The 24,875-nt window shown below is 47.3% G+C and overlaps 1 protein-coding gene across 1 annotated transcript in view; it reads right to left on the reverse strand.

Moving 5' to 3' along the window:
* Positions 1-24,875, reverse strand: part of ATP8B1 (ATPase phospholipid transporting 8B1) — a 958,513-nt gene that overhangs the window by 37,859 nt on the left and 895,779 nt on the right. The window contains exon 26 of the mRNA XM_069627043.1: positions 5,653-5,791. Within this exon, the coding sequence (XP_069483144.1) occupies positions 5,653-5,791 (139 nt within the window). The remainder of the gene's footprint in view (positions 1-5,652; positions 5,792-24,875) is intronic.

The raw sequence follows: 24,875 nt of genomic DNA on the forward strand, positions 1-24,875 counted from the left end.
ACAGCCCGGCCAGGAGTGCATGTGGGGGGCGGCCTAACTGGGATGCCCAGCCGTGCCCACAACGACCCACCTCGTGGCCAGCGAGGCGGGCCCTTTAACAAAAAAAAAAAACTCCCAGGCGGCGTTTGTCAGGAGCAGGCTGAGAGGTAATGCAGAGATGTGCAGCGGAAGCTTGCTTCACCCTCCAGGGTGGAGCATTGAAGATGGAAACCCTGTGTTGGCCTTAGCAGCCAACCCAGGTGAAGGAGGCAGTGGCAAAGTCCTGGGTTGCTCCGAGGAGCGGCCTGGGTGAAGACGTGGCCTGCCTCCTGCGTTCCTACAATGCATTGCTGAGGGGGTGGGCCGAGAGGATGCCTCGGCGCACAGCAGGGAGTGCAGCAGCATCCCCATAGCAACATTGACGCCGCCTGATCCGAAAATGGCATCCGGCCCGCTCAGTGACTTTGGGTGGACCCCCTGTTAGGGGGAAGTCTCTGTTAAGGCTAATTTCCCAAACCTAGTGAGTCCCCCAGCAGCTTTGCTGGAATTATGGGGTTTATTTTTTTCTCCTGCTAAGAGTGAGACTCTTTTTCTCCCACTCTTAGGCATGATTTGAGAATGTCCTTTGACTGAATGTGTTTTAAGGGCTATGGGGACTTTTACTCCATAGGGCTTCATGTGTTTTTGGTATGGGTGTTACACAGCACCCTCAGTGCAGTAACACAGGGGTATCATAGTGACCCCCAAACATAGACTCCATACCCTGGGACTGACTACTGTCTCCCAGGGCATGTAAAGTCACCACTGGCTTTACTAGTCTCAAATTGTGAACAGAACCAGTACAAACCATCATATTGTGGAAGTACTGGTAGGGGTAATTCGATTGCCTCTGGGTCTGTTTCCCAAGGGGGCACTCTCCAGTCCCCCCCTTGTTGAGTTTCTGGCTGGTGGCAGTGGATACCACGCGAAATATTACACCCATTCCTATGGGTTATTTATTTCCCGGTTGGGTCTTTTTGCCAGGACTCTGTTTTAAAATGCCATTTGTGTTCGCCTCTGAAACTCTAACCCAAGTCGAGCCCTTTGTTGCACTTTTTGGCGGGCTTCTCCACAGAAGCCCTCCAAATGGTGCCACTCTGTCTGGTGTCAACAGGATGTGTGGGAGGGGGATTAGGCACCCTCGACTGAGTTGCCTTGGCAACTCAAGTCACACTCTAGTGTGATTGGCCCAGTGGTGTGCCGCCCGGCTCACCACTTAGCATGTTTGAGTGACAGCTAGGCTGATGAATGGGGTTTCTGCTGCATAAAAGCAGGGCTTTGGGGACTGGAACTTCAGAAGTCGCCAGAGGACCTAAAGAATCCGAAGAGGGGAGAAGCTGAGCCATCTACGACGACGACACCACCAGTGGAGCCCTGCTGTACGAAACTCACCACTTTCCCGACGACAGAGGAGATCTTCCAGGAGTCTCATCTTCCCTTTGAGCTGGTGGGACCAACCAGTTCGCCTTTTTCGCCTTTCTGGATCGTCTCGTGGTCGAATCGCCTGTGCCAAGCACCCCGGCGGCCGGATAGCCACGCTTCACCACTACCGCGAATTAAAGGATCGTACCTTTTAACCGGGAAACTCCGCGGTTGGTTTCTTCCCTGGCAGTGCAACGACCTCCAGCTTTCCTCCACGTCGAGATCATCTCTTCCCCTGGAAGAAGCCCCGACGTGCACCCGCTGCCAGGAACAACTGCCCCCGCTGGAGCTTTCTCACCATTTCAGGTAGTGTCCCGCCAGGTCTCCCTTGCAACAGACTGTCCAAGGTGTCCCGTAAATCCTTGACTCTCTATCCTGGGGTGACCTCGGACTTGCTAACATTACCTTTCTGACTTGATCCAACCTCTTGACTTTTCTGCAAAGACTTTGAGTGCATTTCCACTGTGTGATCTTGGGCACATTCCGCCTTGCTCTCTTCAAGAGTGGGCTTGGCCTATGAACGTTTTGCTCTACAGTAGACCCTGCCTTTCTTGACTTGCTGTGGTTTCTTAAGTGTTGGTACTGTGTGTTTCTCCTATTCTGCCTTTTCACTCCCTTTTTAAACAAATTATTGGAGTGCCATCTACGGTTACGCGCTCACCTCTGTTTTGCTAAATAAGTGGCGTCTTAACCTAGACTTGTCGAATAATTAACTAGGGAGGATACTTATAGTGACTGTTTGAACTTGCTTGACATATTAGTGCCAGAGTATTTTTACAAGTGTGTTTTTTAAATAAATAATTATATCCTTATATACCAAAGCTCTGGTCAGTGTTTGCTTGTACTACTGTATTTTAAGCCCTATTGTATATACTCTATATACTGCCTAACTCTACTTGAGAGAGGTCTGACTGCTCAGCCACAGCTACCAGGTAAATCTGGGTGGTACAGACTGCTACCAATTGGGTTTACTGCTTACTCCTGTAGTTTTAAACTTTTTGCAGTGGTCCCTTAGGGAAATGCACAGGTTTCTGCCTAACACCCCCAGTCAATAGGCCCACCCTAAAATAATATGGTTTATAGTGATATTTTCGAATGGCATATCTCGAATGCCGTTATGTCGATGCAATTTTGCAGGAAAATCTGTTTTTGAATTTTATTGTGTGCGATTTTATGTTTAAAATAGGGGGGGGGGGGAGGTTCCTCCCCAAACCCTTGTTTTTTTTAACACTTATTTACTTACCAAACAAAAAAAAAATGAAATAAAAAAATATTCTAAAAAAAACTTTTTCGGCAAAATGTTTGACAAATGGTGTTTTGAAAATATGTATTCAAAAATATGACCGGATACCAAATAAAAAAAAAATTATATATATATATATATATGTAGTTTGCAGGCCGCAGCAGTGTGTGGGGGCGGTCCCCAGGTGCATAGTGGGCTGCCCAGGACGGTGAAGGGCTTTGGTTGTGCAGCAGCCCCACGTGGTGTACGGGGCTACCCTGCAAGAAGAGGAGGGGTCCAGGCATTACCAGTCAACTGTGGGGCAGCGCCCAGTTTATCAGCCAGTTTCATCAGGAGCAGCTCTGCACCTTGGACAGACCTAAAAGTACTGTACAGGGGAGGCTTTCTACAGCAGTCACACCATTGTAACACTGGGTGTTCGTGTAGTATGTCTATATATATGTATGTTATGTGTATAACTATGTACTGTTAAGTAGGGTAAATGTTAAGTAGGGGAGGTTAGGGAGTGGGTGTAATAATTAGAGGGAATGTTAAGTAGGGTAATTGTTAAGAAGGAATAGGTAAGATGTTTTATAGATGGCCATTAAGTAGAGGGGAGGCATCCTGGCATGAGGTGGTGGAATAGGTTGTTGGCCTGCCCAAGGCCGCCTTGCAAGATGGCACCACCTGCAGAGGCCATTGTCTGGCCTCACACTCCATGTGGGTGGTACCTGAGTTTGGGAAGGGGGTTGGGTCTGGCAAGCTCATCCTTAGGGTCCCTGAGACTCCCTGAGCCAACGTAGCTGGTCCCCACTTGGATGGTGCTCACACCAAAGGAATCCTAGGGTTAAAGTGTAATAGATAAGGTATGTTCAATAAAAAGGGGTCCTGGGGGGATCCCTATAAAAAGTTCACTATGGTGTCTGTCCGTTAGTCAAAGAACCAGGGTATAACCTATCTCCTGTTTTCAGCAATTTTATTTTAGCAGGTGCAGCGCCCCTCCCTACCCAGCGGGCTAGGAGTGGGGGTGGTTGTATCCATGGAAACTGTCCCTGCTCCGGCAAGGGAAGAGTCTCCGGGCTCACCCTTCCTTGGTGGGAGTCTAAGGGAAAAGTACACCCTTCCACTGACCGGGGCTGGAACACCAGGGGCTACAGTATCCTATCCAACGCATTTAGAAGATCTATAAGTTAGCTATTATAACAGATAGATGCAGTTATCTTTGATATTGCACTTAGACAATATATGATGGTAACTGTTAGGGAAGATTTAATTTATGTGCAATTTTCCCTCCATTTATGGACCCCCCTCCCCAAACTTTGTTTTGTGTGGCTATCTTAACTAGACTTTTTCCAGTGGAGCCCCAGCCTTCAGCTCAACTCCCCTGGGCTTTTGCTCCCTTGTCATGGGGAAACTGACATCCTTCATACTGTCAGTATATATGATATGGCATTTGTAACGCGCCTATACACAAGTGTTTCAAGGCGCGACAAGGCAGGGAGGGGGGAAACAAAGGGAAGACAGACAACGATCCTACTAGGCCAGGTGTCATTCAGATCGCGCAAGTGCATGGGTGAGGGAAGGGGAGAGTGCAGTACAGGGTAGTGGAACAATAGATAAATAATAGGGCCAGACTGGTGGCAAGTGCAAGTTAAGTGCAGACAAGTGCTGGGAAAGGGGGGCTGTCGGGATACAGAGACAGTCCCGCAGTGCAGAGGTTGCCAGGGAGGCAGTGCAAGTGGAGAGTGGCCCAGTTGCAGGTTGAGTGCAGTTTCAGTCAAGAATTTAGCAGGGGAGACGGGGGGAGAAGGCAGAAGCAAAGAGGAAGATGTTGAGGTGTTTCCGGAACAGGAGATGGTTCGCTTCAAGTTTCAGGGAGGCAGGAAGGCTGTTCCAGAGGGAGGCCCCTGCCGCGGAGAGAGATCTACCCCCAAATCGTTGCTTGGAGAAGCGGCTGACCCTGAGGGAGTTGGAGACGGAGGAGCGAAGAGCTTGAGAAGGAAGATATTTTGGAAGAGAGAGTTGAAGGTATTTAGGCCCCAGGCCCCAGAAGGCCTTGTGGACAATGCAGAGGGTTTTGAACTTAATCCTCGCAGCCACTGGGAGCCAGTGTAGAGATTTCAGTCCTGGAGAGATACGATCCCTGGGCTAGAGGCCAAGGACAAGTCTCGCAGTCCTGTTCTGGATAAGTTGCAGAGGGCGGAGAGTAGAGGCAGGCAGATTAAGATAAAGGTTGTTAAAGTACCAGGGCTCGGGAGACAGTGAGCTTCTGGGGGAAGGCGAGGAAAGGAAGAATACCTCTGAGGAGGTGCAGCTGGTAGAGTGACTTCTTAGAGGCGTTAGATATGTGAGGAGAGAAGGAGAGTTTGGAATCGAAGATGACCCCGAGGTTTTTTGCCTTGCAGGTGGGAGGAGGGCCAAGAGAGGCCGGCCAGAGTTGCAGGGAAGGAAGGAGTGGGTGTGCCGATGAGTAGAATCTCAGTCTTACTGGCATTAAGGCAGAGGTCGTTGGCGGCACACCATTCCTGGATAGCAGTCAGATGAGGGAAGGAGGGGAGGAGGCCGAGGGTAGCCTGAAAATGAGCTGGGCCCTGAAAGTTGGGACAGAGAGCGGCGATGCGGTGGGCAAGGAGTGCCAGATATTGGTTGAACAGCCAGGGAGAGAGGTTAGACCCCTTGGTCTCAAAGTCCTTGGAGGGCTGAGTGGAAGATCACCTAGTGTAAGCACATTCTAAGTCACTACTGGATTCTCGAGTGGAGTGCATGTTTTCCGCGTGAGTTTTGGAGTCTCTTCATGTAGCTCTTACCAGCGTTAAGCATTTGTGCATGACATCAGCAGTTCCTGGTTTACTTGGGCCCAGAATTTGACAAATAAGGGTGAATGGAGAAACCTGGTGTAAGCAATCTTGAAATTCAAAGAGCAGTGGACCAGTTACATTTAGGTTGTTGATAAAATACAAAAAAGTTACCTCGTTGAAGGGTATACTAACCAGTGAAAATGAACTTTGATGGAAAAAGTACATGTATTCCTGCACTGTGGAGGTCAAACATGATTCCGAAGTAAATGGCAATACTTCCAAACACAGAAAACGCATTAACAAACGTCCAGTAGGACGTATCCAGACCAATCTGTAAAGAAAACAAACACAAAGTAATAAGTAAGATTAAAACAATAAAGTATACAATAAACATGCAAATTTAAGGTCACGCAATTATAATGTTCGTTAGAAATGAGTGGCCCATAGCAGCAAGATATACCACCACTTGTCTTTATGTTCCATGGGGCATACACTGTGTACCTCCACCCTAAACTGAGGCCGATACCAATACTGGTACCTGGTCTCTAGTGCAGTGACCTGTGGGCCCGGAGACTCTGCAGAGGTAGATTTCTGGGCAGACATCCACTTACACTGTTTAGCCTGTGGATAAACCAAATTGTCCCAGATATAGGAGAACATCATGAACAGAAATTGCTGATCAAAGATGCACTATGTGACTGCTTTGGGCTGAAGGGAATCATTTATGAAATGCACCTTTAAAAATAGTGCGAATTCCTATGGACAGCCATCACCACCCATGGAGCATACCTTTTTATGAACTGCATTCAATTTAATGATCTGGAATTTTCCAGAGCTTCAGCCGCTTTGCTTCCCAGCTCATCCCCAGATCCTGTTATCCAAACTATTCAGTTTGTGACAGTTGGAAAATGTTATTGTTTCTCACACTATCGCCATCTCCATAATGGAGAAAGATTTCAGGTACCTTACCCTCTAAAGAAGAGTCAGCCCACCTGTGACTAACCGTGGGAAGTCAGACACTTTCTGGTTTTATTTAATTTGTTTAACTCAGAAATGTGGGTTTTACGTAAATCTTTGCTGTAGTGTATACCTTTGTTGTTACAATGTGTGTTTCAGTTGCACCTTATGTGTAGGTCTGATGTTGCTATATTATGAGTAAGTGTTATTGCCCCTTCAGTTATTTCATCCGAACCCTCTTGGCCTGGGTGTGGCTTCTTCCCTGGAGATCTTCTGGAGAGACGGTGTGCCATCCTGTGTTATGCTGTACGGATTTGCCCCTGCTCGGCTACCTGAGGTCTGTGAACTGCCTTGCTGCTAGTCATCTTGCCATAGATGGGTAAAGTTCAGGTATGCTGGTCCCTCAACTTCATATGACCATCCGACGACATGTGGGATGTGCTACCAGCAATATATACCTGTGAATATTTTATAGAACATGGGCAAGCCCCTTTAGCCCTCCCCCCCCCCAGGTTGTCTACTGCTGGGGTGTTCCCTTGCATTCATGTACATATACCCATGCTTTAATGTATGTACTTTGTTTAACTCTAGTGATATGATATATCATATGACATTTATAACTCACCAATACACAAGTGTTTCAAGGCGCGACGAGGCTCGGAAAAGCGAACAGAGGACAGCGACAACGATCTTACTAGGCCAAGTGACATTCAGATTGCGCAAGTGCAACAATAACAAGAAGTATGGCCAGCAGGTGGCAGGTTCAAGGGTAAGTGCAGACAGCGGGTGTCCAATAAGTGCAGGTAGGGGGACTGTAGGGTTACAGATACAGACCCAAGTGCAAGGGTTGCCCGGAGGCAGCGCGGGTGTGCAACTGGGCAGGCAGGGACCTGGGCCCGAAATCAGAGGGTAGCCATGTGACCATTGCAGACAGGAGATCAGGAGAAGGAGAGAAGGTAGAAGCAAAAAGGAAGGTCTTGAGGTGCTTCTGGAACCAGAGATGGTTCTCCTCAATTTTCAGAGGGGCAGGGAGGCTGTTCCAGAGGGAGGCCTCAGCGGAAGAAAGATCTACCCCCAACTCATTGCTTGGAGGAGCGTCCGAACTGAGGAAGTTGGTGGAGCGAAGAGCTCGAGTAGGATGGTATTTACAAAGAGTTGGAGGTATTGAGGACCCAGGCCCCAGAAGGCCTGGTGGACAATGCAGAGGGTCTTGAACTTAATCCTTGCAACCAGTTGGAGCCCATGAACAGATTTCAGTGCTGGAGAGATACGATCCCTGGGCTTCAGGCCAAGGACAAGTCTCACAGTCCCGTTCTGGATGAGTTGCAGAGGGCGGAGAGTAGAGGCAGGCAGATTTAGAAAAATTCTATTGCAGTAGTCCAGCCTAGAGAGACTCTACAGACAGTGAGATTCTGGGGGAAGGAGAGTAAAGGAAGAATACCCCTGAGGAGGTGCAGTTGGTAGTTTGACTTCTTAGAGACATCAGAGGTATGATGAGAAAAGGAGCGTGTCGAGTCAAAGATGACCGCAAGGTTCTTAGCCTCACAGGTGAGAGCAGGAAGAGGGCCAAGGGAGGCCTGCCAGAGATTGACAGGAAAGAAGGGTGCAGGTGTGCCGATGAGGAGAATCTCCATCTTACTGGTGGTCAAGTGGCACAGCGAGTAGAGCACTCGCTTTGACATCCGTGCAGAGCCTGCTAATGCAGGTTCGAATCCCGGCGTGGCCAAACTCAGCCTTTCATCCTTCCGAGGTCGATAAATGAGCACCACACACCGTGGGTAATAAGCAGCGCTCAGATACCTGAGGGTTTGTAGCGCTATATAAGTGCCAAATTATTATTATTATTATTACTGGCATTAATTATTGGCGGCACACCACTCCTGGATAGCAGACAGTCAGATGACAGGAGAAGAGGTGGCAGAGGGGAGTGTGAAAACGAGCAGAGTGTCATCCGCATTGCACTGAAAGTTGGAACAGAGGGCGGCAATGCAGTGGGCGAAAGGTGCGAGATACTTGTAGAAAAGCCAGGAAAGAGGTTAGACCCCTGGGGAACACCACAGATCGAGAGTGAGAGAGGAAAGGAAGGACCAAGTTGGGCCCAAGAGGGTCGATCAGAGAAGAACAACGTCAGCCAGGCCAGGGCCTGATCGGTGATACCCTGGTTATCACGGAGACGGTTGAGCAGGATGACCGTGTCAAAGGCAGAAGAGTGATCGAGTAAGATGAGGACAGAGGGGAGATTAAAATCAAGGTTAGAGAGCAGGTCTTCATGGATGTTCAGGAGAGCAGTTTCCATGCTTCTGGCTGCTCTGAAGCCAGACCAATGGTCATGGAGACAACCAACAGATTCAGTGGGAAGATTAAGCTGGGAGATGGCCAGCTTTTCCAGGAGTTTGCCAAGGAAAGGAGTGATGGAGATAGTTAACTGGGCAGGAGGGGTCGGCAGAGGGTTTTAGAAGAGGGTGCACAAGAGAGTTCTTCAGGGGGGAAGTGAAGGCTCCAGGGGCGAAGGAGTGACTGCGGAGGTCAGCCAGGGCCGGAGCAAGGGCGTCAATGTGGTCCTTGATGGTTTTGGAAGAACAGGGAAGAACCTGTTTTGGCAAGACTTTCATAGAAACCTCGTCAGGGGAGAAAAGGAAAGAAAAAGGAGTGAGGAGGAGGCGGTAGAGACAGGAGAGGATGAGAGGGTGTGCAGATGTCCTTGGTTTTTTAGATGAAATGAGAAGCCAGAGCCGTGCAGAGGGCCTGGGAGGGTACAGGAGAAGTATAGACTGCAGCAGGATAGTGCAGCTTGTTGCAAATTTTAAAGAGTATGGCCAAGTTGTTAGATGCAATAGAGACGTGGGCTCTCTTAGTGTGGACGGAGAGCCAGTATTGCCTTTGGAGCAGGTGGCAGGCCAGTTTGTCAGAGGATGCACAGGATGCTTGCCATTTCCTCTCAGCCACCCTGCACTTGCGTTTAAGGGTGACAAAGTCAGAATCGTACCAGGAGTTGCACTTGGCTTTGGGTTTCAAGTGAATCCTCATGACAGGGGCAAGAACATCGAGAGTATCAAAGAGCCCTGAGGAGAAAGGGCTGGGAGCTGCTGTTTTGCTGTGGCGAGTGGTGAAAGATTCCCTGGAGCTATTCGAGGTGCGTGTGCCTTTAAGAAAGACGGTTGGTCAACTGGTCAGCTGACTACCTAAGGCCGCCTCGTTTGCCCTTGCGGCGTAAGCCCTGAGGAGAAAGGGCTGGGAGCTGCTGTTTTGCTGTGGCGAGTGGGCAACCCGTGCACCTGCTAGTTACCAGCCACGGAGTTGACACCTGAGACCGAGACCGTGAGCGGAAGCTAATGGCAAATACTCCATTAAGAACTCTAGCTCAGTGCAAACGCAATGGTTTGGCTGAAGCGGAATCGGGAGACCGCACACGTCAAGCACAAGCAAGATGTTATTTTTCATGTACGTCTGAATCGGAAGACCCAATATCTGCCATGTCACCTCTCTTAGTGAAAACAACTGTGTCTGCAACAGTATACAAGGCCCCACTGCCCCCGCTGAAATCTCCGTTGGAGTCCACAACTTTACTCAGAGGTATTGGCACTAACATCCCAGCTGCCTTTTGTAGTCGGCAGATTGTACTAGTCGTTGTACAGCCATGTCAGCCTCTAAGTTTACCGTCATGCACGGCAACGGCGATGAATGACTCTTAATAATCCACACAAGGGACGATCGGTAGAGTATGGCAGCATGTCTTGTGACTGTGTGCGTGGTGCGAGCTGCACCACTGTCGAACTGACAGCGGTAGCGCCCACCTTTGCGCATATTGGCATGGCGCGCAAACAAATGGAGGAACGCTGACATCAGTGAAAGTGACGGTCGGCGGACACGGCTAAAGACACACGAAAGTCCACCCCGGTTGGGATTACGGAACAATCACAGTCTAATCAGGTGCGAGCCAAATGTGCAGATGAATTTGCCCTGCCCTACAATTCCCCTCACCCTCTTCCTCAAAATCATCCACCCTCTCAAACTGTATCAGACAAGATGATGTTGCAAAACTCTCAGGTGTGGATTGACAACACGGGAGAAAACCAAATTAACTTTGACATCACCTTATCCCCTTTAGCTGCTGAACCGACAAACGATGACGTCTTATGTACATCATCCGCCGCCGAGTCTGTCGATGCACCAGCTGAGCAACGCCTACCTACGCTGATTGTAAGCGAACAGGGCTGAAACAATGTAGTGGGGCGTGGTTTCGAAGTCTGTGTCGCCTCAGACAGACGCAACTCACTTGAGGTAGTACATAAAGTGCTACAAAACCTGGTACAGATCAACAAAGAACGCACTTCAAATTATCAGCAAATGTGTAACGCTGAAGATGCTGCCCAAGAAAAAGCAAACTTAGAGGAATAACCATCAACTTTCGCTCACACCTTTGACAAAGCTATATGAACAGATCAATTAGAACTCTAAGGACCAAACTACATTAGTGGCACTAATGAACTCCAAATTGTTGCAATTGGAGAAATTAATTGGCCGGTCTAACAACAAACTGGAAGAGTCGATCAAAAGGATTGGGCAACTAACGCTTTTGAGTGAACCAAGGCGCAATGACAGTATGGACAAAAAATTGTTGCCAGAGGTAGCAAAAGAGACTATCATTATTCAAACAGAGTCGAAAAGAGGGGCAAGGAGCCGCCATCCACAGACTCTTCAAGTAAGACAGCTGGTGTTTTTCTAATCTTCAATGGCGGTTCACAAATACCAGAGAAAGTAGTGAAATCTAAACAACCTCCCTTAAACCTATCAAAGAAATCTAAAAATCTCCCGGGACGTAAACAGTCTAAAGTAACTGGCTCGAGAAAATTCTTGAGGAACATCAAAGTTGCACACATATTGGCTAAAGAGAACGACTCAAACTCTGCTCTATATTGCAGAATGACGCATGTAAACCTAAAGAAAAGGTCTCAACGACGACCCCAGTTAGTGAAGCGGTACAGATTGTCGATTCCTCACATGAGATTTCAGAGAAGCTTATGAATATGTCAACCTATGACGAAATCTAATCTGACGACCCAACTGAGAATGATATACCATCTGGACCTGTGAAAGTAACAGACCCTAAATTAACCCTAGAGGTCCAGTACGATGGCAACCTCAACAAAGCAATTGAGAAGACAAGGGCCCAGGGCCAAGTTGAAGAACAACAGTGTTTGATGCTTGGCGGCAGAGGCCTGTCGTCCACTGGAAGTAAGGTCACCATTGAAAGATCGTGCGCCATTATCCATAACACCAACCTCTGCCCTTCAGAAAATATGGTTCCTTTGAGCCCAGTGTTTGTCACGCTACACGAGAAAAGAGAAGAAAATCGTGTAGCCAAACAAAAGTATAAAAACTGGCTGAAAGCACACAATTATCAAATGCTGCAAAATGACGCCAAAAAAATTGAGAGCCTAAGCAACAAAAACACTAGAGACTTTTGGTGCCTAATTAATAACACAAAAGCGCCCCAAAGAGCCCTACAAACCAGCCTGGTGTCTGAGGCAGAGTGGATCAAGCACTTTACGGAGTTATACAAGCCTAATAAAGGGTCTATCGCACCATTGGATAGTAGGAACATGAGCTGGGCTTTATCCTTCTCAAAAGAAGATAGAGAGGGTAATTAAAAAAGGCAAAACATTCTAGAGCTCCAGGCCCGGACGGTCTAACCAACTTCACGATTAAACACCCAGAAATCTGGGCTCAGGTTTGTTTGGCATTATTCAAAAGAATAAAAGTGCAACGCCAAACACTGAAGTCTTGGAAAACTGCGGTGATAGTGTCTATCTTTAAAAAAGGAAATAGAGCGTGCCCAAAAATTTATCGTCCAGTAGCGTTACTGGATGTAATGGGAAAAATATACGCTACCTTATTACAACACAAATTAGTTGATTGGGCTACAAAATCAAATTGTCTGAACATGCGACAATCTGGCTTTGTTTAAAACGTAGGATGCTCATTGAATTTGCTGCTCCTAAACCTGATCAAAATGGAGGCTTTGAGAACACACACGCAAGTCTATTTGGCAGTCATTGACCTTTCTCACGCTTTTGACATCATCGGTTATGGAGAAAGCTACAAGTCTGGGGTTGCCCGGCAGATTTGATGGCTGCAATTCGAGAGTTGCACACTGGAACATCCATTAGAATTCAGTTAGATAACACTGGTCTTTTGTCCGCAGAGATTAAAACTTAAGGGAGTCAAGCAAGGCTGCCCCTTAGCAGCGGCAATTTTCAGTCTTTTCATATCAGATATTGGAGCCAGCATAGATGCTGTGAAATCGTTTCCACCCAAGCTACACAAATCGCATCTCAGTTGGATTTTATACGCAGATTTGATCTTGTTGGACGTAACGCCAATTGGTCTGCAGACAAAGCTCAATGTTGTCCAGGTATACGTGAATCGCAATCAATTGACGATCAACACAAAAAAATGCGAGATCCTTGTGCTTAAAAATTTGAAATCCGTAAAAACACCACCTAGTACCTAGCACGCGAACCATTGAGCATTCTTAACAGTGTAAAATACTTGGGAATGACAATAAGTGCAAGTATATATGACGGCCCTTGGATCCTAGAAATCAAAAGTAAATGCAAATAACTTGCAAGCCAAGCTTGTGCTGAACAGAAAGTTCAGCAAATTCTCCTTAAAACCGGCATTAGCTTTTTTCCAACAGCAAGTAATCCCGGTTTTAACTGATGGTGCAGAAAACGCGCTTGGATGTCCCCATGACCTGTGGTCTACTCTTGAGAACATCTACTGGTCGAAGGTTTTGGGTCTACTAAAAGGGACGTCAACAGCCTGCATGAGATACAAACTTTCTTTGATATCAATACATGCCAGAATCTGTTGGTAGTTACTGTCTCTATTTCGAAAAACTAGATTGAGAGAACAAATTCCTCAATTTGAACTTCTTCACAGTGCAACATCAAATGGCAATGATATCACCTCGATGTGGATAAGGCGCTGCAAAAACCTGTTGAGAGTTCGATATCACTCTGGAGCAGTTACATGGGAACCCAAATGCGGCAAAGCTGAAGATTTGGAGGGCAGATTGGGACTGGACCTCGACACAGCAAGCTGCATCATCAAAGATGGTAGAGGCGCCACCGGAAGCAAGGGGCTTTACTAACATCCAACGGTACATTGCCCGATTCCCCAATTTGAACGCGAGGAGACTTTTTATGCTGTTCCGTTGGAATGCCCTCAGAACTAAAGAGCGTCTGTGTGCATGGTCAGAGAATGCAGGCAAAGATGGATCATGTAGACTTTGCAAAGGTGAGAGGGAGACCCTTAAACTTTTGGTGTTGTTTTGTGGCGAATTGCGATCTGTGAGGACAATTCATTTGGGACCTTGGTCAACAAAACATCCCTCTGTGTGCTGACGATTGGTGGCAGAAAATATATATTGACATGAAACTATTAATTCCGCTACCATTTTTGCTAGCTGAAATAGAAAGTCGGCTGCAGCTAGAACCACTGTAGATTAAGAGATACAGTATATACGAGTTGGTGACGAGAGGGAAGGAACATGAAGGGAGTGGAGGACTAAGTTGAAGTTTGGGTAGAGAGATGTGTTTTGTTTGTTGTCATTTTAAAGGTTTTTCTTTGTAAAAACTAATAAAATTAATTAAAACAAAAAAAGAGATAGCAGAGTGGAGCTTGGAAAGGGCTGTGTCAGGATGTGAGTCAGCCAGAGGTGGAGGAGGGGTAGAGAACGTGGCAGCGAAAGCCTCAACTGACACGCTTCATGGGTCGGATGACCAAGAAGGTAGGTGGCAGGGCTGGAGTTGGCTTGGCCCAAGGGGTAGAGAGGGAGAGGTGGCAGGAAAGGAGAAAGTGATCACTCCAGGAGAGAGTAGCGGTGAGAGGGATAGAGATGGGGAGGTCTTAGGGGATTAGAGCATCCAGAGTGTGCCCTGCAGAGCGAGTCGGGCCATGGGGGAGAATAGAAAGTGTCGCAGAGGTCACAAAAGAGTCCTGAGGGACAGGAAGTATCCAGGTGGATGTTGAAGTCTCCAAGGAGGAGGAGTTGAGTGTTTGAGGCCAGGAGAGAGGAGAGGTCCACCCACTCAGAGAGGAAGGAGGTGATTTGGCCAGGTGGGCGATAGATGGTAGCCACGGTAAGAGAGTGGCCAGGGGGAAGAGAAAGCCTACAGACAAGGCATTCGAAAGAGAAGTAGGCTTGCATAGGAATGACAAGAGGCTCAAATCCACTACAAGAACATCAAGGCTACACCCACTCCACAATGGTTGATCTGGGCGCGATGAGGATCTTGTAGTCATCAGGGAGGAGAGTGTCAAAGCTTGCGACAAAGCTGACCATGAACCATGTCTCGGTGAGACCGAGGCCATCAAGATCAAGTTCTTCCAAGAGGAGCCATATGTCAGCGAAGTGTTTGACGGCAGAGCAAGAGTTGAGAGTGGCAATATGGTGAAGGTTGCCAGCTTAGGATGAAAGGGCAAGGTAGCCAAGGATAAGGCACAGCATGGAGGCAAGGAAGCCGAAGGAGGGAGAGAAGGGGCAGCAGGAGAAGAAAGGAAATTGAGGAGGCGCGGGAAGCGTCTATCAAAGAGGAGAAGGTTGGCCTGTGTGTCTTGGACCAAGACAGTGCCATTCAGGTAAACAAGGACTACATTCTAGGTTTAGGTCCCGCCCACAAGAATCCAAACAGTGCTCTTTATCCCGGCAAAAAATGAGTAACAATCAAGGGCAACATCTGTAATACGAACAGAAGCTTGGGAACTATCGCCATTTTTATGCAGTTCAGCCTCACCATCAAAGAGAGGTAGCTTCTCCCAGCTGCGTAAGTCATGCTGCATTGTTGTCCATAGGGTAAGATAATTATCAGTAAATAAAGCTCCCAAATCCTGCAAAATTCAAACATCCAAATAACAAAATCACCTTCCTCAAACCTAAATTGGACAGCTGCTGACATGCCTCAAGAAACTCAGAACAATTTTTAAAGACATCCTTAATTGCCTATACAACCCGTGTACTGTTAGTGTGCTATGTTTTGTGTGCACGGTTTTGTTAAACTATCTCAGCTGTAGCCAAACAATTGGGGAACAGGACTTCAGCGGCAACCATTTGTACGTTTACCAGTTTAGCCAAGAACAAGGAAATGGTGTTTCCCGTCAGAGCCAGCCGGCTCGTACCACAAGGTCAATTGGCAGTTTTGAGCTGCACACTTCTGAGTCTTAACTGAAAATCAACACAAGAAATCGCCATCTAATGAGGATTCGCAATGGCCACTTTTTAAAAGGACGAGCCGGTATTTCATTTCTTGCAGCAAGGTGTGGCTGGTAAAAGTTAAGATTATACCTTTTGATACAGAAAGCCTTCTGAGATAGCTTACAGAAGAACTTGATTCTTTAATGTTACAAATGCTCCAACCTCTAAGGAAAAGTGACATGTCAACCATTTCCTGTCGGTAGAGGTGGATATTACAATGTCCACAGGTGCAGGGCAGCCATTCTACTGTTAGATTCATATACAAATATATGGCCCAGCAAAGTAGGTAAAAAAAAAAAAAAAAACACACACACACACACACACGGTATGGGGTAGGGTAGGGACAGAAGAGACTGCCTGGTCCAACGAAGCAAAGCCTGTCAACTTCAGAAGGAGCCGTTTTACTGTGAGACTCGTTCCTCTCATAACAGGAGTACAAGTGGATTCCCTGTGTGCCTAGAGGCGTGTAGCTTAGCAGCAGAAATGTGTTCCCATTGATCTAAACTTTACTCATTTCATTATTTGAATACTCAACATGATGTATGCTTACATGATAATCTTGTTAATAGGTTTAATATGTTATATCTACATTTACATTTGCTTGGAAGGATAAAAACCTGCCAAAAATAAGGGATCATATTAAACACATTAAAATGATAACTCTTGTCAGTGTATATTTAATTGCAACGAGTCTGAATGTTATCTGAGTGAGTCAAGTACCTTAATTCCCTGACTGTATATGTTTAGCCATGTTGACACCCAAGGCTAGGCTCGACTATCCTTAAGCGCTGGGAGTTGCCCTAGGGTATTTTCAGACATTAATGTCGGATGACCAGGGGGGTCACATGTCACAGCCTTGCAAGGGGTGGAGGCAAAGGACTTGTGGTCATGCTTGAATCCTAGGCAATCAAGACCCTTGTCTTGGGAGGATAGCTCAGGGACAACGTGCTCGCCTTGGAAGTAAGATGACACGGAGCAACAAAAGGTTCGATCACCAGGTCCGCGCTTAGAATCCTCTGGGTATTAAGCGCGCTATAAATAACCTATCATATATCACTGCAATGTATTCCCGGTCCACAACCTCCAGTGAACCCGATGGGAAAGCCACTTAATTGTCCAGGTTTATTTTGTTCTCCGATAGTCTGTCATACATGAGTAAACCATGCAGAAAGTGGCTTCATTCAAGTAAAGTAGTGCATCATCCGCAAAGAGGCTCAGGTTATATTTACCCATTCCCAATCTTAATCCCCTTTTTATGAGTTTCCTCGCACTGCACCGCCCAGGGTTCCATAGCTAATGCATACAAGAGCAGTGATAGAGGACAACCATGTCTTGTATCGCTCTTCAAGGGGATCCTCCTTGTCGCTTTTCCATTTACAAATACTTTCGTGGATGGGGATGTGTATAGGGCCCCGGACCAACCCATCCATTTTCCTCCCATACTTATTGGAGGAATACCCAATTAACACGATCAAATGCCTTTTTGGCGTCCAAAGTTAATATCAGAGTTCCGTTCATCGTCACTGCCGGGGATGTAAGTACTTTAAGGGTCTTTTCACAGATTGTCATAGCCTTGTCTGTTGTGAATAAAGCCAGACTGGTTAGGATGAACTATGATGTGGTAGTGTTCCAACCTAAATGCCAGGCCTCTGGTAAATAACTTTGCATTAACTTGGAGTAGCGATTTCGGCCTGCAGGAAGAACACATGTGATCCTTTCCCGACTTGGGTATAACCGTAATCGATGCAGAGTGGAAGGGGGGGAACAGGACTTCAGCGGCGATCCCACTCGCTGTGTTAAGGATTTTAATCAGGCGACACACCTTGGTCTCAGCCTAGGATGTAGCGCTCAATTGATATGCCTTTCTCTTTATTTTATGCAAATGTAATTTGAGATGGTACACAGCTAATATCACACCCCCTTTTTCAAATACCCCGGGTCACAATGGACCATGAACCAGGCCGGTTGGTGAAATGCAATATTTATTTATTTTTAAAATCAAATTAAAATTCCCTAATTTTAATATAGGGCAGCAATCACCAATGGGGTGATAATTACAATAGAAATGCAAGCATTGCACTCAATTAACCTTCTCCCAGTACATATACACTGCTCAACTGAATAGGAGCACTTTTTGATTTTAGGAAAGATAGCACCCAAGTTTAGGTTTCCCCCTGCAATGTTCCCTCAGCCCACAAATATTGTGAGTGGATAGAAAGAAGCACCAGGTAGGACATTAAACTCTTAGCAAAGGCCTAAAATAACACTAGAATTTTACAAATAATTAATGTGTGCCACACTAGTATGGAAATCGAAACTTTAGATCGCGTCTAGATAGAAGAACAAGTTACTTCTTACCTTGTAACGTTCTTTCAATGGGCTGTTCCTCCGACGTATTCCTTATCTTAGATATCTCTTTCCAGCTTTGCTGGCCTCGGAAATGTTTTCTCTCTAGAGGGCGCTGCGCGTCGACGTCCGCCGAGTCGATGTACCTCGACAGCCGCCGTGTCAACGTCATCCTGCCTATAAAGGCCGTGCGCAGCGTCCGTTGCTCAGTTCCGTTTTGTAGCCCACAATAATTCTTTCTGGACTAGACTAATCACCCTGAAGGAGCATAAGCTGCAACAACAAGGGAAGTAGTACTGTGGGGATGGATGGGAGGGTCGATAAGGAATACGTCGGAGGAACATCCCATCGAAAGAACGTTACAAGGTAAGAAGTAACTTGTTCTTTGAAGGGATTGTGTCCTCCGACGTATTCCTTATCTTAGATAGGCTCCCATAGCAGTATTCTGTTATTGGAGGTGGGAGTACTGACTTCATGCTTCCTCTTATTGATGAATAGAGTGGAATACTGCCCTTCCAAACCTAGTTTCCTGACTGGAGGAGGAATCCAAGTTGTAAAACCGTGTAAAGGTATGGACGGACGACCATGTGGCAGCCGCACATATGTCTCGAACCGGCACTCTCTTTTGAGGGCCGATGAAGCTGCGATACCTCTGGTCGAATGAGCCCTAAGATTTTGAGGGGGCTCTTTTCCTGCCAGTTTATAACATTCCAAAATGGCTAAAATAATCCATCTGGAAATGGTCTGCTTAGTTATCGGTAGCCCCAGCTTGTGACCTGCGTAGCCTACAAACGGCTGGTCTGCTTGTCTTATCCTAGCCAGTCTACTAATGTAAAAACTTAAAGCCCTTCTTGGGTCCAGCCTGTGTAACCTCTCTTCCTCTTTCCCCGGATGGGGAGGAGGATAGAAAGATGGAAGGGTAATCTTCTGTGTGATATGAAATTCAGAAACCACCTTTGGGAGGAAATTAGGCTTCACTTGCAGAACAACTTTGTCTTTGTGAAAGATTGTATGAGGGGGTTTACAAGAAAGAGCTTGTAACTCGCTCACCCTTCTAGCAGATGTAAGTGCTACTAATAAAACAGTCTTAAGGGTAAGAAACCTTAACGAACAAGAGTGGAGTGGTTCGAAAGGTGTGCCCATCAGGAAAGTTAGGACTACATTTAAATGCCATAGGGGAACCTGGAATGGTCTTGGGGGATAAACGTTAGTTAACCCCTTTAGAAACTGTATTACCAAGGGTAACTTGAAACAGGATGGTTCTTCCACAGTGCACTTAAAGATGGATAGCGCTGCGAGATAGCCCTTGATGGTGCCAACTTGAAGGCCTGAATTCGCTAAATAATGTAGGAAGGACAAAACCATTGGTGTACCACATGAAAAGGGATCGATATTCTTTTCCCTACACCAGCTGCAAAATCTGTTCCAACGGTAGCGGCACCTCCATAACGTCATCAGGGAGGTCCCAATCCTTGTACCTCAGCCTTTCAGAAGCCAAGCGTGAAGGTTGAGGGTTTTGATGTCTGGATGGAGAACCTGACCTCCCTTCTGTGAGAGCAGATTCTCTCTGAGTGGAAGTCGAATTGGAGGGCAGATGGACAAGTCTAGAAGGTCCGGGTACCACGTTCTCCTGGCCCAATCCGGGGCAATTAGGATCATGGTTTTCCAGAATCTTCTCAACCTCCTGATCATTTGAGGAATGACGGGGACTGGTGGAAACGCATACAGGAGTGGAAACTCCCAGTCCACTATGAACGCGTCTCCCAGAGCTCCTCTCGGGGGAAATTCCCTTGAGCAGAACAGATCGCACTTCCTGTTGACACTGGTGGCGAACAGATCCACCTGAGGAGTTCTCCAAAGGGCGAAGATCTCTTGAAGGACTTCCTGAGCTAGTTCCCACTCGTGGGAGACTGTGCTCTGCCTGCTCAGAGCGTCCGCTGTCAAGTTCTTCTCTCCGGCTAGGTGAACTGCCGATAGAGATTCCTTCTTGGATTGCCCAAAACCAGAGCTGCATCGCCTCTCTGCACAGTGGCAGTGATCCTACGCCTCCTCTTTTGTTGAGGTAATGCATGGCCACTGTGTTGTCCGTCATCATCAGGACATTCTTTCCTTGTACAGATGGCAGAAAAGCCTTCAGCGCAAGTCTGATGGCCCACAGCTCTAACAGGTTGATATGTAGTCTGGACTCCGATGGAGACCAACGACCACTGATGGTCAAGTCGTTGGCATGGGCTCCCCACCCCGTGAGTGAGGCATCTGTGACTACTGTTATCTCCGGCCATGGTTGCCAAAACAGTTCTTTCAATATGTTCTCCTGACTGGCCCACCACTGAATGTCTTGAGCCACCCTGTCGGGAACCTGAAGAAGATCTGTCATTCTCTCTGAGAATTGTGACCACTGAGTTCTCAGTGCCCACTGGAGATATCTCATTCTCAGGCGAGCCTCTGGCACTAGGAAAATGCAGGATGCCATGAGGCCTAGCAACCTCAAAAAGTCGAAGGCTGGGAGACGTTGGGCATTTTGAAACTTGGTGACCATCTGTAGAATATCTTGAGCCCTCACCTCTGGTGGCGAGGCTTTTCCCAGGGAAGTGTCCATGATCGCTCCGATGAACTGGAGTCTCTGCGATGGTATCATTTGTGACTTCTTTAAATTGAGGGAGAAGCCCATTCTGTGAAGGGAGTGGCAAACATAATCTAGCTGGATCTGAGCTTGTTCCGAAGATACAGCTCTGATCAACCAATCGTCCAGGTAGGGGTAGATGTGAATCCCTTCCCTCCTTAGACTTGCAGCCACTACCGACATTAACTTGGTGAAGACCCTCGGGGCGGAGGTCAGCCCAAATGGCAGAACTCGAAATTGATAATGAGAGTTGCCAATTGCGAACCTCAGGTATTTCCTGTGTTTGAGATGGATTGGCACATGGAAATAAGCGTCCTGAAGGTCCAGAGATACAACCAATCCTGGAACTGAAGGGCCTGAAGGATCTGAGAGAGAGTTACCATCTTGAATTTGTCTTTCCTGAGGAATTTGTTCAATTCCCGCAAGTCCAAGATGGGTCTCAGTCCTCCGTCTTTCTTTGGTATGAGAAAGTAAGGGGAGTACCAGCCCTTGTTCCTCTCCGCTACAGGTACCGGTTCTATGGCACCTTTCTCTAGCAGGTCTAAAATTTCCTGCAAGAGGAGCGAATCTGGAGCTTTTTGAGAGCTGATCCCCGGTGGATGACTCTGAGGTATGCGTAGGAGAGGCAGGCAGTAACCTTGTGCAACTGTCTCCAATGCCCAAGCATCTGACGTGATAGCCTGCCATTCCGCCAGATGTTGAGTTAACCTGCCTCCTACAGGTGTCTTGGGAGGGAAGTCCTCAGAGTGGTTTAGGGGTGGCTGATGCAGATGCCGATGGTAAAGCGGCACCTGCCGTTGCTGCGGCTTTTGAATATCTACCCCGTCCACCTCGGGTAGTTCTTCTTTGTCCCCTTTGAGCCGGTCGTCATCTACCTCCTCCAAATGCTGAGTAGAAGCGAAAAGACTTGCCTCTCGCAGAGGTTCCTGTGGGACGAAAAGGTGTCTGACGGATTGCAGCGCCTAGGGATTTTGCTGCTGCCTTTGATGTTTGCAGTTTTTCTAAACTGTCATCCGCCTTTTTCCCAAACAAAGAAGAGCCATTAAATGGCATGTTCAAAAGCCTGGCTTGCACATCTGGGGCAAAACCAGACTTTTTCAACCAAGCAAATCTCCTGGTTGTTGTACTTGCCGCCATTGCTCTGCTGATACTGTCAGCCGAGTCAATGCCCGTCTGGAGGGCTTCGCACATAGCGTCTTTACCGTCCCTTATGATATTTAGGAACGCCTCCCTTTCTTCTCCCTCCGGGATGCAGTCAGCCGCTGTAGAAGCACACTCCCAAAGTGTATGGCTAAATCTAGCAAGGGTGCAAGTAGCATTAATAGATTTTAACGCCATGCTACATGCCGAAAAGACTTTCTTAGCCATAGCATCGTATTTCTTATCATCCCTGTCCTGTGGGACGGTAGGGTAAGCAGTCTTGATGTCAGTAGAAGATGCTGCCTGTACCACCAGACTTTCTGGGGATGGGTGTTTGGACAAAAACTCTGGGTCTGCAGAAGATACCCTGTATTTAGCGGACAGTTTTTTATTTACTGCCGGGACGACATCTGGGGTTTCCCAGTTCGTCATTATTTTTCTTTGAAGAGCTTTATGAAAGGGTACTACAGGATCTCCTGTGGACCTTTATCAAGAATATCCGTGAGGTCATCCTGTTGGAAAGCCGGTGAAGGTGTTCACCATCCCATAAATTCTGTAATCCTGGCCATTAAGGCTCTATAAGGGCTTTCAGCATGCTCCCCCGGGTCTGGCCTAGCGAACTCCACCTCTGGGGAAGTGTCTAAACCACTTGCCTCATGTAAGGAATCATGGAGTTCCTTTAATCTGCGTTCCTGAGGATAACTCCTCTTGAACTGGGGTTGCAGATCGCTGCAACTCAAATGGCTCTTCTTGATCAGACAGTTCTCGCTCTTCCATAATTGAAGACATTGTTCTCAATTGGTCTGAGCTCACAAGGGGTGTGAAACCCATCTCCAAGGCAGAGGGTGCCAAACTTGTCATAATCGGCCTCGAAAACATAGATGTCGTCGACGCCGAAGGCTTCGAAAGTGTTGTCGAAAACAAAGGTGGAGGCCTCGAGGTCCTCGATCGAATCGGAATTCTGCTCGAGGATATCGACAATCTCGACGACATCGAAGACCTGGGAATAGCCACTGGGTGCGCCGCAACCGTGACTTTCCTTGGCGTCGACGCCGGTGTCGAGGATGGTGTCGAGTCGACAGACCCGTGTGTCGAAGGTCCCTTCGACAACAGCGTCAAAGACACCGACCTCGGCGTCAACGGAACCTTAGTCGACGGAACCTTCGAAGAAGGATTCGAGGTCTTTGCTTTACTCGAGGGTTTGTGACGCGCTCGAGAGGCTTCCTTCGCCGGGTACTGCGACTTGCGGCTTTTTGGACCTTCGGGTCTTTCGACCAGAGCATCGCTCTCGGCAGTCTTCGAGGGGGTCGAGGCCGCTTTCTCGAAGACGCTCATTATATTTTTTCGGAATTCCTCCCATTCAGCCCGGGAACTATGCTTCGTGGGGCAAGGGATTCTCTTAGGTGAAACAGAGGAAGAGGAGGACTAAGAAGGGGATCTTCGGCGTCTCCTTTTCGAGTGCTTCGATCTCGAAGAGCGATGGCACCCGCTTCGAGACCTAGAGCGCGAATGGTGACAAGGAGACGAATGTCTCGACTTCGTCGAGGAAGAAGAAGCTTTAGAAGTCCTACCTTTTTCCAGCTTCCCCCTACGCTCCTTCAGGGCTTTAGCTGTCATGGACATACAGTCCTCACACTCCGAACAATGGTGTTCAGCTCCCAAACACCACAGACAGACCCTGTGAGGGTCCGTTAGCGACATCTTTTTTCCACAGTCTCGGCATTTTTTAAAGCCGGACCGAGGGGTCATCGGTTCAGACGAGGAAGCCATCGAGTATGGATCGAATATCTCGAGGAAAATTGAATAAAATATCTACGAAACTGAGCAACGATATTCCGAGGCACTGAGTAAGCGCGGAAAAACGGAACTGAGCAACAGACGCTGCGCGCAGCCTTTATAGGCAGGATGACGTCGACACGGCGGCTGTCGAGGGACATCGACTCGGTGGACGTCGACGCGCAGCGCCCTCTAGAGAGAAAACATTTCTGAGGCCAGCAAAGCTGGAAAGAGATATCTAAGATAAGGAATACGTCAGAGGACACAATCCCTTCGAAATGTGATTCTTAGCATGTACCACACTTAGAATTCTGAACTTTAGCTTGCGTCGCATCTAGATAGAAATGTGACTGTTAGCATGTACCGCACCTAGATGAAATCCCACAATTGCAAGGACAGCAATGCCAACTAACCAACCAACTAACAATTCCATCCCTCTGCATACACCTCTCACACTATAACCAAACACAACCACAAGCCTAAAACGCAGCAATCCACACAAACTTCACAACAATGCAACAACAAAACAAACCACACATGGACTTGCACAACAGCACACGACGACTACGGACCATAAAACACCCCAAGCCCAGCCAACGGACCCACCGGGCTGAGGCTGCCAACAGCACATCACTGCTCTCTTGCACTTTTCCAGCTAATTCCCACTAACCCACCCCCTCTCATCCCCTTTTTCAGAGCCGCCAGGGGACCACTTTAGTGGTGATAGTGCGCGGTACAAATGTCCTTTAACATTAACATTAAATTATAATATACATATATGTTTTATCACAATAGTAGGTATGTTATATCACTGGCACTGACAAGGCAATGGATCAGCAAAAAGCATACAATTCGAAAGAGTGGAAAGTTTAGAGCATGCTGCAGCCAAATGACACGTTGGAAAACTTGCAATTTTCTCAATTCCCGCTTTAAATTACCAAACGTTTTTTTAATAAAAACGGGTGAAATACTCTGATTTGGAGTGCGGTTTTTGGGCTGGGGAATAGATCAATATCACAGGTACAATAAAGAGGTGAACATGGGTCTCTAGCTGGTGACTTGAGATTTGGAAGGTAGAGTGGTTTGTTTTTAGGCAAATAGAGCAGTTAAAAGTGAGGAAATCGGTTTTGAAAGAAAGGAAAATGTTACTTGAACAAAATTATCTAGGCTATATTGTTAAGGAGGAACACAGTAAACTCTAAGGTTGATTTGCGAGGTCAACCTTGCCACCCCAGTGCTCAACATTAACAATAAAATATATGGAAATGAGTTTGATTAATCCAAATATAACTAACGGCTTATCATTTACACCAG

This window comes from Ambystoma mexicanum, chromosome 6p, assembly GCF_040938575.1.
Source record: "Ambystoma mexicanum isolate Mex_15411 chromosome 6p, UKY_AmexF1_1, whole genome shotgun sequence".
Classification (NCBI taxonomy): domain Eukaryota; kingdom Metazoa; phylum Chordata; class Amphibia; order Caudata; family Ambystomatidae; genus Ambystoma; species Ambystoma mexicanum.